Genomic DNA, 15,420 nt, shown 5'->3' on the forward strand with positions numbered 1-15,420 from the left:
CTCCACTGAGTGAAAACTTTGGCTGGTTCCCCAATGCCTTCAGCCTAATTTTCAAACTTTGTAACATGGAATTCAAATTTCTCTCAGTTCGATTCATCTCCCACTACACTCCCAGGCTTCTACTCTTCATCCATACTGAGAAAGTCATTGTTTCGCAAACACACAGGGCACCTGCCTCCATACTTTTCCTTCTGCTGTTGTCACATCATTTCCGCAATTCTGGTGCTTCTTCTTGGGATATCTCAGACATTACTATCTTGACTTCTCCCTGTCCCAGAAGGAGTGAAGGCTGCTTCTCTGTGGCAGTTCACCAGTGTGCACGTACCTCTTAACTGTGTAGCTGCCCCCTGTACTTGGATCACAAGCCACATTCCCTTAGTTACCATTTTATTCCCTATCATGTAATGTGTACTAGTGGAATGTAAGCTTCTTAAAAGCAGTCAGCAGTCTTTGTGGCTGGCACATCGTAGGTTTTTATTGTGTATTTGTTGAAGGAGTGACTATCAACAAATGTTTGGATTAGCAAGGAAAAAAATGTATGGTTCAGATAGAACCGGTGCACTTACCCCTTTTGTTGACCATATGTGTGCATCAGAATCCCACTGTGTGTAGCTGTGGTCTTGTGCCTTGTGAAGTGGGAACAGGCTCTTGCTAATATCTAGCTTTCCAAAGCACTTACAATGCATCTAACTGGTGTGATCTTGTTTTATATCGGGAGGCTGGATCACATTTCTGTATCTACTGGTTTCACAATATGAAGTATACTTATGGAAGAAGATACTACTTTGTTGTAATTCTTCATTTGCTAATAATTCCCCTTTCTTAGTTATTAAGAATTATAGCTAAATCATAGAGAAGATTGAATTTAAGAGAAGTTAACAAAATTTTGCTTTTAAAAATCCCATTAGCTGTTTCTTTCTTGGGCAGATAGCTACACCTAGTGGCTTTGTGGATTATTTCAGAGACTCTAGGAACAACTTTTTGGGCATTTTTTTCTCCCTTTATTTAACCTCTGCTTATTTGGTATCTTTTATTTCCTTTTAATTGGTGAAAAGATATTTTTAACTCTCTTTTATTCTGTTATTTTTAGAAGGTAAGTTGATTCTAGCATAGGAATGGAGATAGAGGAATTGATGTTTGTCCATAAAAAGCATGTCCCATGTCATAAGTAGAGTACTGTAAATACGAATAGCAAGGCAATTAGGCCCAGGACCCTCTGATACTTAAATAGGAGCCTTTTGTGCAAAGTATTCTCTTTCTGTTATGTGGATATTTCCCAGATTTCTTTGCCAGATGTGTATATTAATCAGTATATGCACAAATATACACACTTGCATTGGATGCTGTATTTATCAAGCACACAAGAATAAATTCTACCCACATACATTTTCCGTGTCATTGTACCATATTTATATTTTGAGATTTTTGATGGAAATATGCCTAGCATGTATCACACACATTTCTGCCTTTTAATCAAGGCTATGTTTTATAATTATCCTTATCTTGACAACTTAGAACCATAGTTAATAAATATTAATTGCTGCAGTGAACTGAAGCCTTCAGGAGACACTTAGAGACTCTTTGCTCTAATTTCTTTTAGATAGACTACAGTGCTTTACAAAACATTTGTGTCTATTCTTTACAGTTTTTCTGTCTTCTCCTTGTGTCTCTTTGCTAGTGGTATTGTTTCTTTTGCAACTCTCCTTCTTTTGCAATTCTATTTCTATTTCTCCTACTCCTGTCCCCTTCTGAATTGTGTCTTCTAATTCTGCTGTGGACTAGAGAGGCAACTAACCACATAGCTTAGTAGTAACTCAATTCTCCTGGCTCCTACTTTTGTGCCCTTACACTAGCCTGAAAATATATACTAAATCCACAGTGCTTTAAAGTCAAGAGTAACTAATGCCTTAAACTCATGAATAAAATGAAGAGTAACTAGATTTTGAGATATTGTCCACTAGAGTAAGTTGCATAGCCTTAGAGATTCTGTTACTACTATTTTAGCCATTGGTCAGTCTTTGTTGTGTGATTCCTGGCCAGGTCACTGAGTTCTTTGTATCCATACACACACAGAATTAAGTCAGAGTATTCGTTGTACATTTAGTATGCATCAGGTACATGGTGGGCACAAACTTGCATCTGTAGACTTCTTTGATAGCATAGCACAATTGATACAACATTCAGGATTACAGTGCCTTGATAATTATTTACATTTGAATTCTCTATTCAAATTTGTTTAAGAGTGTCCATAATAATGATTTGCAGAGGTTCTCACTTAACTTTAAAACTTTGTGACTTATGTAATTATGGCCAGATAATTTATAAACAGAACTTGAAGAGAAAGTTGACTCTTCTTTTTACAGCTCGTATGATCTCTAAGCCACAGGGTATCTAATCTCCTCACGAATGGTACCTGCATGCAGTGTAGCTACCCTAAATCTATTAGATTCCAAATATCTTTCGAAAATTCTGTCACCTGTGTAACCTATATTATTAAATTTTAAGACTCTTTATAATGTTAATTTAGTCCTAGGGTTGATTTTAAATAAAATTTTGATTATTTACCAAGATATCTAGGAGCTAGACTTAAAGGATTTCTTTATAAACCAAGACAGTATTGATTTTTTTTCATCATTCCTAAATAAAACTATTTTTTGTCCAAGTATTCTTTTCAATGAAGAAATTCTTTGTGGCCAGTAATTTCGGGATTCATTGGCTTTCTTTTTGATGCATTTTTTGTCTCCTTGACTTCAAATTCTTGGGGAGTAGGACTGGGCCATTTGGCATTCAATTTGTCAAATAGTCAAGTGGCAGTGAGAGAGCCAGGCTTTGGCATCCAGACCAGAGGTGGAAAATTAACAAAAGGTTCTGCACTCTTCTCTGGAGTTTAATATCATTAGAAGAAGGTGACCATTACTCTTTCAAATCCAAAGGTGACAAATAAAATTTCAAATGCTGGTTCCTGCCTGGTGACCTGTGACACTATTTGAGAAACACATCTTCAGTATCTAATGAAGAGCTTCATTGAGAGACTCCATTTTTAGAAACGTAATCTGGGTGACTGTCAGGTGTTTCCACAGGATTCAACCACCTAACATAATCACATGCCGCTATTAAAATACATTGGAAAAGGTTTGATAACACAGGAAAAATAATGTATTGTTTAAAGAAGAGCATTCTTTAACTGTATTACAGTACCTCATTTTAGTTGAAAAATTATCTTATACAATTAGAAGAATATATATGAGTATTAACAGTGCTTATCTTTTGTAGATAGCATTGCAGATGATTTTTTTCTGTATTTTTTTTCAGATTTGCAACAATGAACTTGGATTATTTTATTGTCCGCAACACATTATTAAAAACTATTTTTAACTTGTTTTGCCTCTATAGTGAAAGAAACTTTTCCCCTAAGGTTTCCTAACATTGTCATTTAGAAAAGGGGGAGAGGGTACACTGATTTAGAATTTAGAAGATGTGTCAACTTTAATTTATTCAAAAAATACTTGTTGACATTGTGAGCAGGCAGTGTTGAGGATTCTTTATTAAACTAGGGCCCCAGGAGAAGATGGACAATAAACAAATATTTATGTCTTGTGATAAGTGCTAAAGATAGAGAATAAAGGGACTACTGAATGTTGCGGAGGGGAGGTGTCTTTTATTTTTCTGGTCCTAAGTTTCTTAATCTGTAAAAAGGGTCAGATCAGAAGAATAACAATATCCTTCTCTCAACATTCCGTGACTTTCCTGACTTTTGAATTACACTTGGCTTCCTAAGCAATTATATCACCCAAATACAGAAATAGGTCCTTTTTAGCAATGCGATAAAAGAGGAAGTGTGTGTCTGGACAAGAGTACTGAATAAATAGCAAAAAAAATTTTTTTAATCCAGTGGTATTTCTATAACTTATTAATAATAAAGATGGCAAGTGAAGATTGCAGAACATTAAATGTGTGTGTAGTGAGTAGTGCAAAAGAAAACATGTTTTGAAAGAAATTACTCGTAGGTAAGTAGTAACTTCTCTGTGATTAACATTTGTGTAGAGACACACGAACACCTAGAAAACAATTTGACTTTAGTTTTGCTTTCCCAGAAGGTTTATGTCATCAAATCTCATTTGCATTTTCATGCAGTTAGGTGATATAAAATATTGGGGAAACAAACAACATGAAAGAAGTAGAGTTTTTTTGGAGTTGGTGGCAGAAAGCCAAAAGATAAAATGGACATCATTGGAGAAATTCTCTTTGATGAATATGAACTTTTCTAAAATGCATTGTCTTGTCCATCTCCTGTTTTACTGCATTTAGCTGTTGGATGGCACCTTGTATAAAACTTTGCAGACTAGAACTACTTTTTTGTCATAGTTCGCCTCAAATTAGGGGAATGAAAACTTCTTTCCTCAAATAGGAATGATATAGGTGGCACTTGTCATCTCTTGTCTTCCAGAAACTATTCCTGTGATGCCTCACACCATCTTTTCTTTGTTTCAGATATCCTCTGGCAGTTGTAGGCAGGATGTTTCAGAATCCCCTGAATTGCGTCAGAAATCACCATTATTTCAGTTTGCTGAGGTAATATGTTACAATTTATACTTAATGAGATTATATTGTGAGCTTAAATTTAGGTTGATGGCAGTAACTTAAAGCAATGAAGAATTCTCCTTAGCTCAATTAACCATAGATAGGAAAATAGAATCAAATTTTGGAACTCCACAGTCTGTCAATTAAGGAATAACTTTATGTTTATAGAAGCTTCTCATTAAGTCGTAGTAAATATTACATTTAAACCGCATCACTAATTTTTATTCATGGATAATAAAGTTAAGAATACAATTAAACTATTGTTAGAACTTAGTCATTTATTAGCTGTTAATTTATCAGTTGTTAAATCAGAAGATGGAATCAACTCATGGTTATTGGCTATGCATTCCTTTCTTTTAAGAAAAAGAAAGTGCACTTTGCTCTTAATTGAAACTTTAGCATGCTGTTGGCATTTTTCAAGGTCTTATGTCTTGTGTCAAACTTGTTTGATTCCCTATGTTTCCAATGTTGCTTCAGAGATGATGTAGAAAAGCACATTGTCCTTACGATCAAATGTATAAAGTTAAGACAACTTCCCCAAATATCTTCATTTGCCCTAGAACTCAGTACGGAGCCATCATTGATTAATTTTTTCTAAACCTTAAAGTGGTTTTCCCTTGATCGTTTGAATTGTCTTTTACTAGACCTTCTCTTGCACTGTCATCCTTCCTAACATATGCCATTGTGTTAGGTGTTGTCCAAAGAGAACATATTTTTAGTTTCAGATTCTTTTCTTCTCTAGCGCCTTTTCCTGGTGGATCTCAACATTTCCTTGGCAAAACTACAATTCACAAAGGCAGAGGCCATTCCTTTTGAGACATTGTTTATAATATACATAAATGCCTTGCTAATACACCAGAATGTTATTGTACATATTTGCTCACATGATATTCCTTACCTATCACTTTCTTTTCTATATGTTTGAGATACGCTGTGTGAATTCCAATTGTTTTATATATTATTTCCTCAAGAATTTAAGGTTACAGAGGATTCACTCTGCACTCAACTTTTAAACAGTAGTTATAGACATGTTAAATAATGTTGGTCCCAATTTTGAAAGCATAGATGCATGGCCAGTGATCCCTGAATCTAAAGATCTAATGAAGGGGCGCCTGGGTGGCTCAGTCGGTTAAGCGGCCGACTTCGGCTCAGGTCACGATCTCACAGTCCGTGAGTTCGAGCCCCGCATCAGGCTCTGTGCTGACCGCTCAGAGCCTGGAGCCTGTTTCAGATTCTGTGTCTCCCTCTCTCTCTCTGACCCTCCCCTGTTCATGCTCTGTCTCTCTCTGTCTCAAAAATAAAAATAAACGTTAAAAAAAATAAATAAATAAAAAAATAAAGATCTAATGAAAACCCTAATATTTCACATGAAATTTTGTATTGACATATGCTCATTTTTGTGGGCTCTATAGCATACCTAAGAGATCCCTGACTCTGTTGATTTATAGAAAGGGTCCCTATTCCTAATCTGATATTTCTTCAGGAACTCCCTATTCATGTCATTGACTGAGTGTCTCTATCCCAATAATAATTTATAAAGAAATTCCCTTGTTTAGAAACTTGTGAAATGCCTTTCAAAAATCTAAGGGGTTGATGTCAGTGGTTTCTCCATTTCCTTCATTGTCTTATTTAATTTTCAAAGAAATATAGGCTAGGCAATTTCCCTTACATAAACTGACTATTTTCTTTAACTTTTATAGAGGGTTGATAGGAATGAAAAGTGCTCTCTGAAGTTAGACCTACTCAATTCATAATTCCCAGGACTTCAGGAAAGTCCTTGTGGACTCATACATGCAGTCTGTCACACTTGAACATGTTTTTCGTTTGAAATGATACATTTCATGATTTGACCAAGAAGCATACAATTTTTCCTTCAAATGTCTTTAAAACACTTGGTTAAATTTTATTCACTCACAATGATGGTTTTATATCTACTTTATTAAATAGGATCTGGATCTTTTTTTCTTTTTACTGATGTTTATTCTAAAGATGCTTCTATGTCTGATTATAGTGGCATTAAAATTTTCTTAATGGCCTCAGCAGTGAATAAAGTCAATAATTCCATCAGTCTCTTTACTAATTCTTTCTCATCCCTAAACATTACTTTGATACTGTATCACCAACTGCCTCCATGGTTTTTCTAACCAGCTTAATTTAATTAAGATGAAAAAAATTGACTTCTCTGGTTGAAGGATTATAATTAAGGTGCATTTTATTGCTTAGTAAGTACCCTTTGATGGAGTTCATGAGCACAGTTAATTGAAGAACAATACTTTTATGGGACTGGGGATGGGCTGAATTCATAATGCCTAAGCTTTTTGCTCTTGTGACTCACTTTCACCCTATTTTGTAGCTGGATGGAAGTATTGTTCACTTTGGAACCAAAATTAGTAACTGACATTGTTCTCAAAAGATCTTTGAGAAGTACTTCCAAGGGCCATCAGAGCAAACTTAATAAGGCTACCATATACCAAGTGGAAAAGAAAGGTCTCCCAGTTGAATCAAGTATAGTATGGCAGAGTCCTCCATCCACTGTCCGATGCCTGTAGAGTGAGAGGAAGAGGGAGAAAGAGAGTTGTGTGTGTGTGTGTGTGTGTGTGTGTGTGTGAGAGAGAGTGCGCACACGCACGCATGCACATGCATGGTGTTAAAAAAGAAATGCTGTTCCTCTTCAGTGAATAATTTATTGGGTGCTGGTACTATGCCAGGCAGTGTATTCTGTAGCTTGTTTTCTTTTCACTGTAATCCTGTAAAATGGGGATTATTCTCTTCATCATCATTGTCAGTTTACAGTTGGGAAAAATAAGTCTTAGAAGGATTAGCTGAATTGCCCAAGGTCATGCAGCTAGCGAGCAGCAAGCTAAGATTCAGTCCCAGATACCCTGAGCCACATCCATATGCTTCTCAAACACTGTTTCCCAGCTGCCTCTAAGCAGAGAACAGCTTGGGGGGAGTGGTGTAGGAAAGAGAGTGACTGACTTTCCTGCAGCTTCCAGCTTTTAATAATATTTTAAAAAATATAGGGGCGCCTGGGTGGCGCAGTCGGTTAAGCGTCCGACTTCAGCCAGGTCACGATCTCGCGGTCCGTGAGTTCGAGCCCCGCGTCAGGCTCTGGGCTGATGGCTCGGAGCCTGGAGCCTGTTTCCGATTCTGTGTCTCCCTCTCTCTCTGCCCCTCCCCCGTTCATGCTCTGTCTCTCTCTGTCCCAAAAATAAATAAAAAACGTTGAAAAAAAAATTAAAAAAAAAAAAATATTGAAATAAAGTAGTTCATCTCAACGCTCCTCAACTGCTGTTTGCAACATACCTGGTACCCTACAAGAGACATGGCAAATGAGCCAGTCGTGGTCTTTTGTTCTTCCAGTCATCTGTTTTTAGACACATGGCCTTTGTCTTCCTTTATCATTTATACTGTTCTTCTAAAAGGCATTAAGGGTGATGATTCATGTCTTAATCTTTATCAGTGTGTACAGTGGAAATACATGGCTGAATCTATTAGTCTGATATGGGAAAATGTCCTTGTGCATTAAAGATTACTTGTTTCCTTTCAGATATCTTCAAGTACGTCTCACCCTGATGCTTCTTCAAAGCAGTGTCAAGCCTCAGCCTTGTTTCAGTTTGCAGAGGTATGACCTCTTTTTTTTGTTGTTGTTGTTAATGATTATTGGGCTCAGAAACTTACTGAGCTCAGGAAATATTAGAATAGAGTTTTAATAACATATAGCGAACTTTAGGCATGCCTTTCGCCATTACGAACATAATGCATGTAAGGGAATACTTCATGCTTTTTGCTGCCTTTGCTATAATCATAGATCAGCTCCATATTTTGTATTCATTTTATAAACATTCATTAAGGAGTTCATTTAGAATAGACCCTTTCCACTAATTCATTTATTTAATTTTACCTTGTTTTTATTTTAAAAGCTTGAAAAAAACTGCTGTCCACGTGAAGGCCTTAGGATTCCAATTTATTAAATTTTTCCAGTAGTGACATTAGATGCTGTAATTTATGAATAACTCACAGTGAATGCAGTGGTGAATACAACCTGTTAAATCATCGGCACTTAGCTTTCTATGTGATGTCGCTTTAGCCAGCGTTTTTATTAATGTTTAATCCCAGGCTTAGATCAGGTCAGCTCTTACAGGATCTCAGATTTCTTTGGTTTGTCAGCCAGAGAGAGAGCACACACTAGAGAGTGCTTACTTAGTGTGAAGAGGCACATCGGATATGCTTGATTTTACCACAAAAGCCCTGGCCTCAACCATATGCTGCTCATTCCTAATGAGCCTGTATGACAAATAATAAAATGCAGATTGATCGTGAAAATAATATGGTGTCTGCTTTCGGTCTTTCCCCTCTTTCCTCTTTTATTAATTCCAACCAAAAATACATATCCTAAACTAAGCAGTTTTTTAAAGGGTTGAGAGAAAATGACAAGCAGGACTGTTCTGTTTAATATTGATGTATTGAATCACTTTGATTCATTTGAATAAAGAGTGCTGCATAAATGAAATGTAAAATGATATCCTTTTGGCAAGAGAAAACTCAGCATCTTACTTTGAAAATGAGGAAAAATTACTTTCAGCTTTTACATTAAAAAAAGAAATCCTGCTTCCTCTTGGGACACTTATCTCAACCACTGTGACTTTATACCACCAGTTGGCCTGCTTATCTGTTAGGCTTCTCTGACACAGTATTTGCTTTCGTTGTTGAGGGCTATTCTATCGACTGGTAACGAAAATATCATGATGCTACTACCATTTATGAAGAACAATTTGCTTGATGAATCTGAATAAATTAGGATTTTATTATAATTTTTCATTATTATAAGCAGACTGTTATTTCCAGTCTGGGGAAATCGTTTTGTTTACTTTCTTGCTTTCCTTCAGTTGTTGGCATCCATTTATTTGATACGAATACTTTTTTTAAGAGTTAAAAAAAAATTGTGGTAGTGACTAAATTTGTTTTTAATTTTGATGCCCGAGCCAGTCCCATGCAACTTTTTAGAAATATTTTCCTCAAAACAGAATGTATTTGCCATATATTCTGTTTGATTAAATTTTACACTCTCTAGCAGGAATATAGTGGCTCATCTTTGACACACCTGACAATGCATTAACTACCAAGAGTATTCAGCTTCATTTAAAATGTCAGTATGGGATATCACAGCTGGTGTTTCCAACAGTTATCTTCACTCAGAACGTGATTGTTATTTAAGTGAAACTATTATCATATTTATGAGGAGTTCCCTGAAGCCCTGGGCAGCTTTGAGGAACCAGTTTGCTGATGTAACAGGGGCTGTCCTGTGCTTCTGGAGAATGAGATCCCAGCCTCTCTTAAAATAGTCCTTGCTACTCATTATGCTCACTCCTTAAAGCATGAGAAGTTTTTTTCTTTTTTAATATTTTTTTTAATGTTTATTTTTGAGAGAGATAGAGCACGAGCAGAGGAGGAGCTGAGAGAGAGGGAGACACAGAATCAGAAGCAGGCTCCAGACTCTGAGCTGTCAGCACAAAGCCCAACGCAGGGCTCTAACTCACGAGCCCTGAGTTCATGACCTGAGCGGAAGTCAGAGGCTTAACCGACTGAGCCACCCAGGTGCCCCAAGAAGGGTTTGTTTGTTTGTTTTCCAAGAAAGAAAAGAAACTTTTCTCTCTTGGGAGTTGTGCAGGGATATGTTTGCAGATTTCACTCCTCTGCTCAGTAGCATCAGGAGACATAAAAAGTGTTAATTTGAAAATGATTAGAGTTACTGCAAGACCTCATAAGAGAGGAAGGCATGCATGGTGGCAAAATCAAAATATTTTGCCCTAGAATCAAATGCAATTCCCTCTGTCAATCAGTATATTATTTTTGCTAGTTATATTTTGCTTAGATTGATAATATTAACACTTTTCATTCCTAAGTAAATTAAATTATTGCGTGCTTGTTTATTAATTGTAACTGTTATATATGATTATACAAGAGAAGCACACGGTTCCCTAAGGATATGTAACTTCTCTGGTCAGTTGCCTCAGCTGGCCCAAGAGAACCCTAAGTTTCAATCTCTGACATCTTATGATCTGACCACATTGTTGGCCTCATTTGAGGCTGGTTTAATTCAAAGCTTAACAAGATCTAACTACATAAACTAATAAAATTATCTACTAAAATCTGCTATGAGCACAGGTATTGCAGAAGAAATAGAATAGGTTACAATTACTAACTGTAATCGTATCCCTAAAACTTTTATAATTACTTTGTATAACACTCATCACCTTTGAGAAAACATAAAGACTCTTGAATTCTTGTTTTAATTAGTCTACAGCAGAGGTTCTCAAACTTTAAAATGCATCAGAGTTCCCTCAGAGGCTTGTTCAAACAGATTGCTGGGCTCCACTCCCAGGGCTCTGATTTATTAAGTCTGGGGGCAGGGGTGGGGAAAGGTGCCTGGCAATTTGCATTTCTAACAAATTTCCTGTTAGAAAACCGCAGTTCAAGGTCACTGCTCTGTAGTTTGTAACTGTTACCGTGAGTTATTGAATCGCCATTGTTGAGGCACTTCCTAGTATGTCTGGAACCTCATAGGGAAAGGGTGAATTGAAAAGGGGATGGGCATGTAATGGAAATCTACTCAATGGCCCACTTACAGCCCCACCTCTTTTCAGAGGGATTTCCATCCTATTATGTGCACTTAGAGAAAAATGGGGTTTATGTGATTTAGGAAACAATTTACTCCTTAAAACTGTTTAGCTTTGTGATGTTATTTTAAGGTCAGGTAGGCAAAATGCTTAGAGACCATTCCTGCTAATTTGATTTACAAACATTCATAACTTTGAGAAGAGATTAGTTAGATCTTCTCTTGGCAGTGGGTCATTTATTGTGTCAAATAATTATCCTAGGAACACATTGTTTAAGAAACCGTAAGCCCTGGGCAGTTCTTTAAGTTGAAGTTGTTTTTTCTTTCACACTAAGTCCTGGGTTTCTGCCTTGCAGGCTTAGAAGGATGTTTTTCTTTCTTAATCAAGTCTGATAGTTTCAAAACTCGTTGAAGTGAACCTGCATGGAGTCATGAAACTGAATAAAGAACATTTTGTTTGTAGATTCCCCACGAAAGCTTACGTTTTAAGAAAAATATACCTGCTTTGCAAGATCTAGGAAGAAATACAGAGTGTAAAGCCTGTTCACCGCCACCCCCCTCCATTTCAGCCTGTCTCCATTCCTTGCTGATACCCCTAATTCATCTGTGTTTACCTTGGCCCATCTGAAGAGCCATCACTCTGTTTCCTGGCTCTGATCCATTACATTGGTCAGAATGAGTTTCCTATCTGCATCTTCTGTTGTTTACAGGTAGAGTGACACATCCATCACATTTTAGATCTCATTTACTGAAGACTAATGACCACATGTAATGCCAGAAGGGAGCTATTGTTTTCTATCATTTAACAGGTCTGGAAGCCATGACCAACCAGTTCACATACTCTCTTTTCCGTTGTGTGGCTGACTCTTACACCTACAATATATCTTTGCATTGAAATATATTTACTTTGAAGACAGAGAACTAATCTAGATGATTTAGACCAATAAATTTGGACATTAAAACTTCCCTTACAAGGTATTTACTTTGCCAATATAAATACAGCCATAATCTCCTCAAATTTAAAGCAATGCCACAATTGGATAGATGCAATAGGTGCAAATTTAAAGCATTCATTTTCATGATGGACTGTTCAATATGTTACAGAATATTACACTCGACAAAAACTGCATACTCACACTGCAGCTAATCAGTGTGAAAGTTTCACGTGTTTTTATTGGAAGCATTAATATTTCTTTTAAGGTAAGAAAGACCAATCATCCCGTGTTGTTCATTTGGGTTTTTAAAATTTTTTTTATTCATTCAATAATTATCAGTCATTTCCTCCCAGACTACAGTGTTTTATGATACCCCTCATAACTCCAGAACACTTCCTCCATTACCTATTTTACTCTTAATCTTTACTACCTGTTTCCGTGGTATGCTTCCCTACCTCAGGCAGCTGTAAAATTAACAGTTTAACATCCAGGGTGATCATTTTTCTTAGCACATTTGCTCTGCGTCTTGTGCTATTACACGCACTCTGTTTATCAGAACAGTACATGCTGCCAAAGGAGAGACTATGGAGTTAACAGATTGGCAAGCACCATCTAATTTGAGGAAAATAAAAAGCAAAGCCAGGAATGTACTATGCAGTATGGCCCACTAGGGTCCCCTACCCATAAGTATAACATAACCTGCCCTTCCTCCACTAGCCGACCAGACTTTGAAGAACATATTATTGTGTTGTTCATACTTGAAAGGATGTGTAAGTCTCTTAAATAGGAAAACAATGGGGGAAATGAACAGTGGTATAAACAGTGGTATAACAAATCAGCATTGTACAAGCTCTAACAAAGCTATCAGAAGAGATCAAATTACTCAAAGAAATGTATAAATAAAAAGAGAGAAGGCCCTAAGACAAAACCCTGAAGAAAAGCATTTAAGGGGTCACCAGAGAAAGGAGAGCCAGCAGAGAACAACAAGGAGTGGCTTGGGGGATAAGAGGGAAATAAGACAGACCCTCCAGTAATGGAAGTCCAGAGAAGAGTTTCCCAAAAAAAAAAGGTTAGTCATATCAAACGTTGCCAAGAAATCAAGATAAGGACCAGCCACAGATGTTAACATATGTCTAAAAATTAAGAAGCCCAAAGATGCTTTTAGAAAGCATATCTCCCTGGGAATGCAAGCTGGTACAGCCACTCTGGAAAACTGTATGGAGGCTCCTCAAAAAACTAAAAATAGAACTACCCTGCAACCCAGCAATTGCACTACTAGGCATTTATCCACGGGATACAAGTGTGCTGTTTCGAAGGGACACATGTACCCCTGTGTTTATAGCAGCACTATCAACAATAGCCAAAGTATGGAAAGAGCCCAAATGTCCACTGATGGATGAATGGATAAAGAAGATGTGGCATATATATATACAATGGAGTATTACTCGGCAGTCAAAAAGAATGACATCTTGCCATTTGCAACTATGTGGATGGAACCGGAGGGCATTATGCTGAGTGAAATTAGCCAGAGAAAGCAAAAATTGTATTACTTCATTCATATGAGGACTTTAAGAGACAAAACAGATGAACATAAGGGAAGGGAAACAAAAAGAATATAAAAACAGGGAGGGGGACAAAACAGAAGAGACTCATAAATATGGGGAACAAACTGAGGGTTACTGGAGGGGTTGTGGGAAGGGGGATGAGCTAAATGGGTAAGGGACACTAAGGAATCTACCGAAATCATTGTTGTACTGTATGCTAACTAATTTGGATGTAAATTTTAAAAAATAAAAACATTTAAAGAATAAAATAAAAAGAAAGCATATCTCCCCACAGTCATTCCAGGAAAACCATACTGGTTGGTAATTATAGAAATGTTGGGCTACTGGGGCGCCTGGGTGGCTCAGTCAGTTGGACTTCTGGCTTCAGCTCAGGTCATGATCTCATGGTTGGTGAGTTGGAGCCCCATGTTGGGCTCTGTGCTGACAGCTCAGAGCCTGGAGCCTGCTTTGGATTCTGTGTCTCCTTCTCTCTCTCTCTCTGCCCCTCCCTCACTCACTCTCTGTCTCTCACAAATGAATAAACATTAAAAAAAAAGTAACAAAAAAAAGAAATGTTGGGCTGCTAAAGTACATTGACCCTCCCCCTACACAAGCTCCTTTGGAAATCTTTCTTATACCTACAGATAGGTCAAAGTCCTCCCATGGGTGATGAGGGAACTAGTTCTTACTAGACATAAGTAGTAGTTCCTTTTGAAAGGTAAAGAACCATTCTCAGTTCTCTACTTAGACAACTGTGCATTATCTCAAATGGCAGATAATGCATCCACACAGTCCGAAGTTCTTCATTGAGCCCCGCAGTCTTCCGTGCACAGGGTGTGTGGTAGTGAACAAATACTTAGTGTCGAGGAGCATAAACCTACAACAAAAGGAACAGCAGAGGGAGTCAGTGTAAGAACTAGAACCACTCCGCATTGTGACTGTGTGGTGTGGGATTACCCAGCCTGTCCTCTAGTGATTCTTAAGAGTGTCATGTGATTATGTGATAAATTTAATATTCTACGAATTACTAAATTTCATGATTATCCTTTAACATTGCAATTTTAGTGTGTAACTAATTTTTGGACTATACTAAGAGAGCTTTATGTTTATTCAAGTTACTGTTGATAAATTCTTGTTGATAATCATTGTACCACTTATTGAGAACACAATATGGGCTCGGCACTGTGCCAGACTCTTCACTGACATAAAATCTAATCTTGACAACAATAATATGGGACAGGTATTATTGTTTTTGTTTTGAAGATGAGGTAGATGAGACTCAATTTGCTTAAGTTGACAGAGCAAAAAGTAATGAAGGTGTGTATGACACAAAAGTCATGTTCTTTCTTTTATACAGCCTGGGTTCGAGACGCTGGCAATTCTGTATGTTTAGTCCTTCATTCCCTCAAGTAATTGGGAGGTGGTGATTATGTGTCCATTTCTCTTAGTTCAGTGATAAGGTGATTTATTAAATTCATCTTGTCTAGAAAAAGTAGAAGTGGCATACATCAGAGAAAAATTAGGTAGAAGAAAAGATTCCAGACTTAGAAAGATTGAGCCCCATTAGTTAATTTTCTTTAAAAAGAAAAGTGGTTTGGCGGTGCCTGGGTACCTCAGTCAGTTGGTTGAGGTCATGATCTCACAGTTTTGGTTTGTGAGTTCGAGCCTCACATCAGGCTTTCTGCTGTCAGTGCAGAGCCCACTTCGGATCCTCTGTCCCCCTCTCTCTGGCCCTCCAACA

General features: G+C 37.2%; 1 protein-coding gene across 7 annotated transcripts in view; it reads left to right on the forward strand.

Annotated features, from left to right (window-relative positions):
- The window catches only part of BBX (BBX high mobility group box domain containing), a 283,637-nt gene that overhangs the window by 214,040 nt on the left and 54,177 nt on the right, over window positions 1-15,420 (forward strand). For all 7 annotated transcript variants that reach the window (XM_060640117.3, XM_060640114.3, XM_060640120.3 and 4 more), the window contains 2 exons: window positions 4,492-4,572; window positions 8,132-8,206. In XM_060640117.3, the coding sequence (XP_060496100.2) occupies window positions 4,492-4,572; window positions 8,132-8,206 (156 nt within the window). The remainder of the gene's footprint in view (window positions 1-4,491; window positions 4,573-8,131; window positions 8,207-15,420) is intronic.

Source organism: Panthera onca, chromosome C2 (genome assembly GCF_046562875.1).
Source record: "Panthera onca isolate mPanOnc1 chromosome C2, mPanOnc1 haplotype 2, whole genome shotgun sequence".
NCBI lineage: Eukaryota > Metazoa > Chordata > Mammalia > Carnivora > Felidae > Panthera > Panthera onca.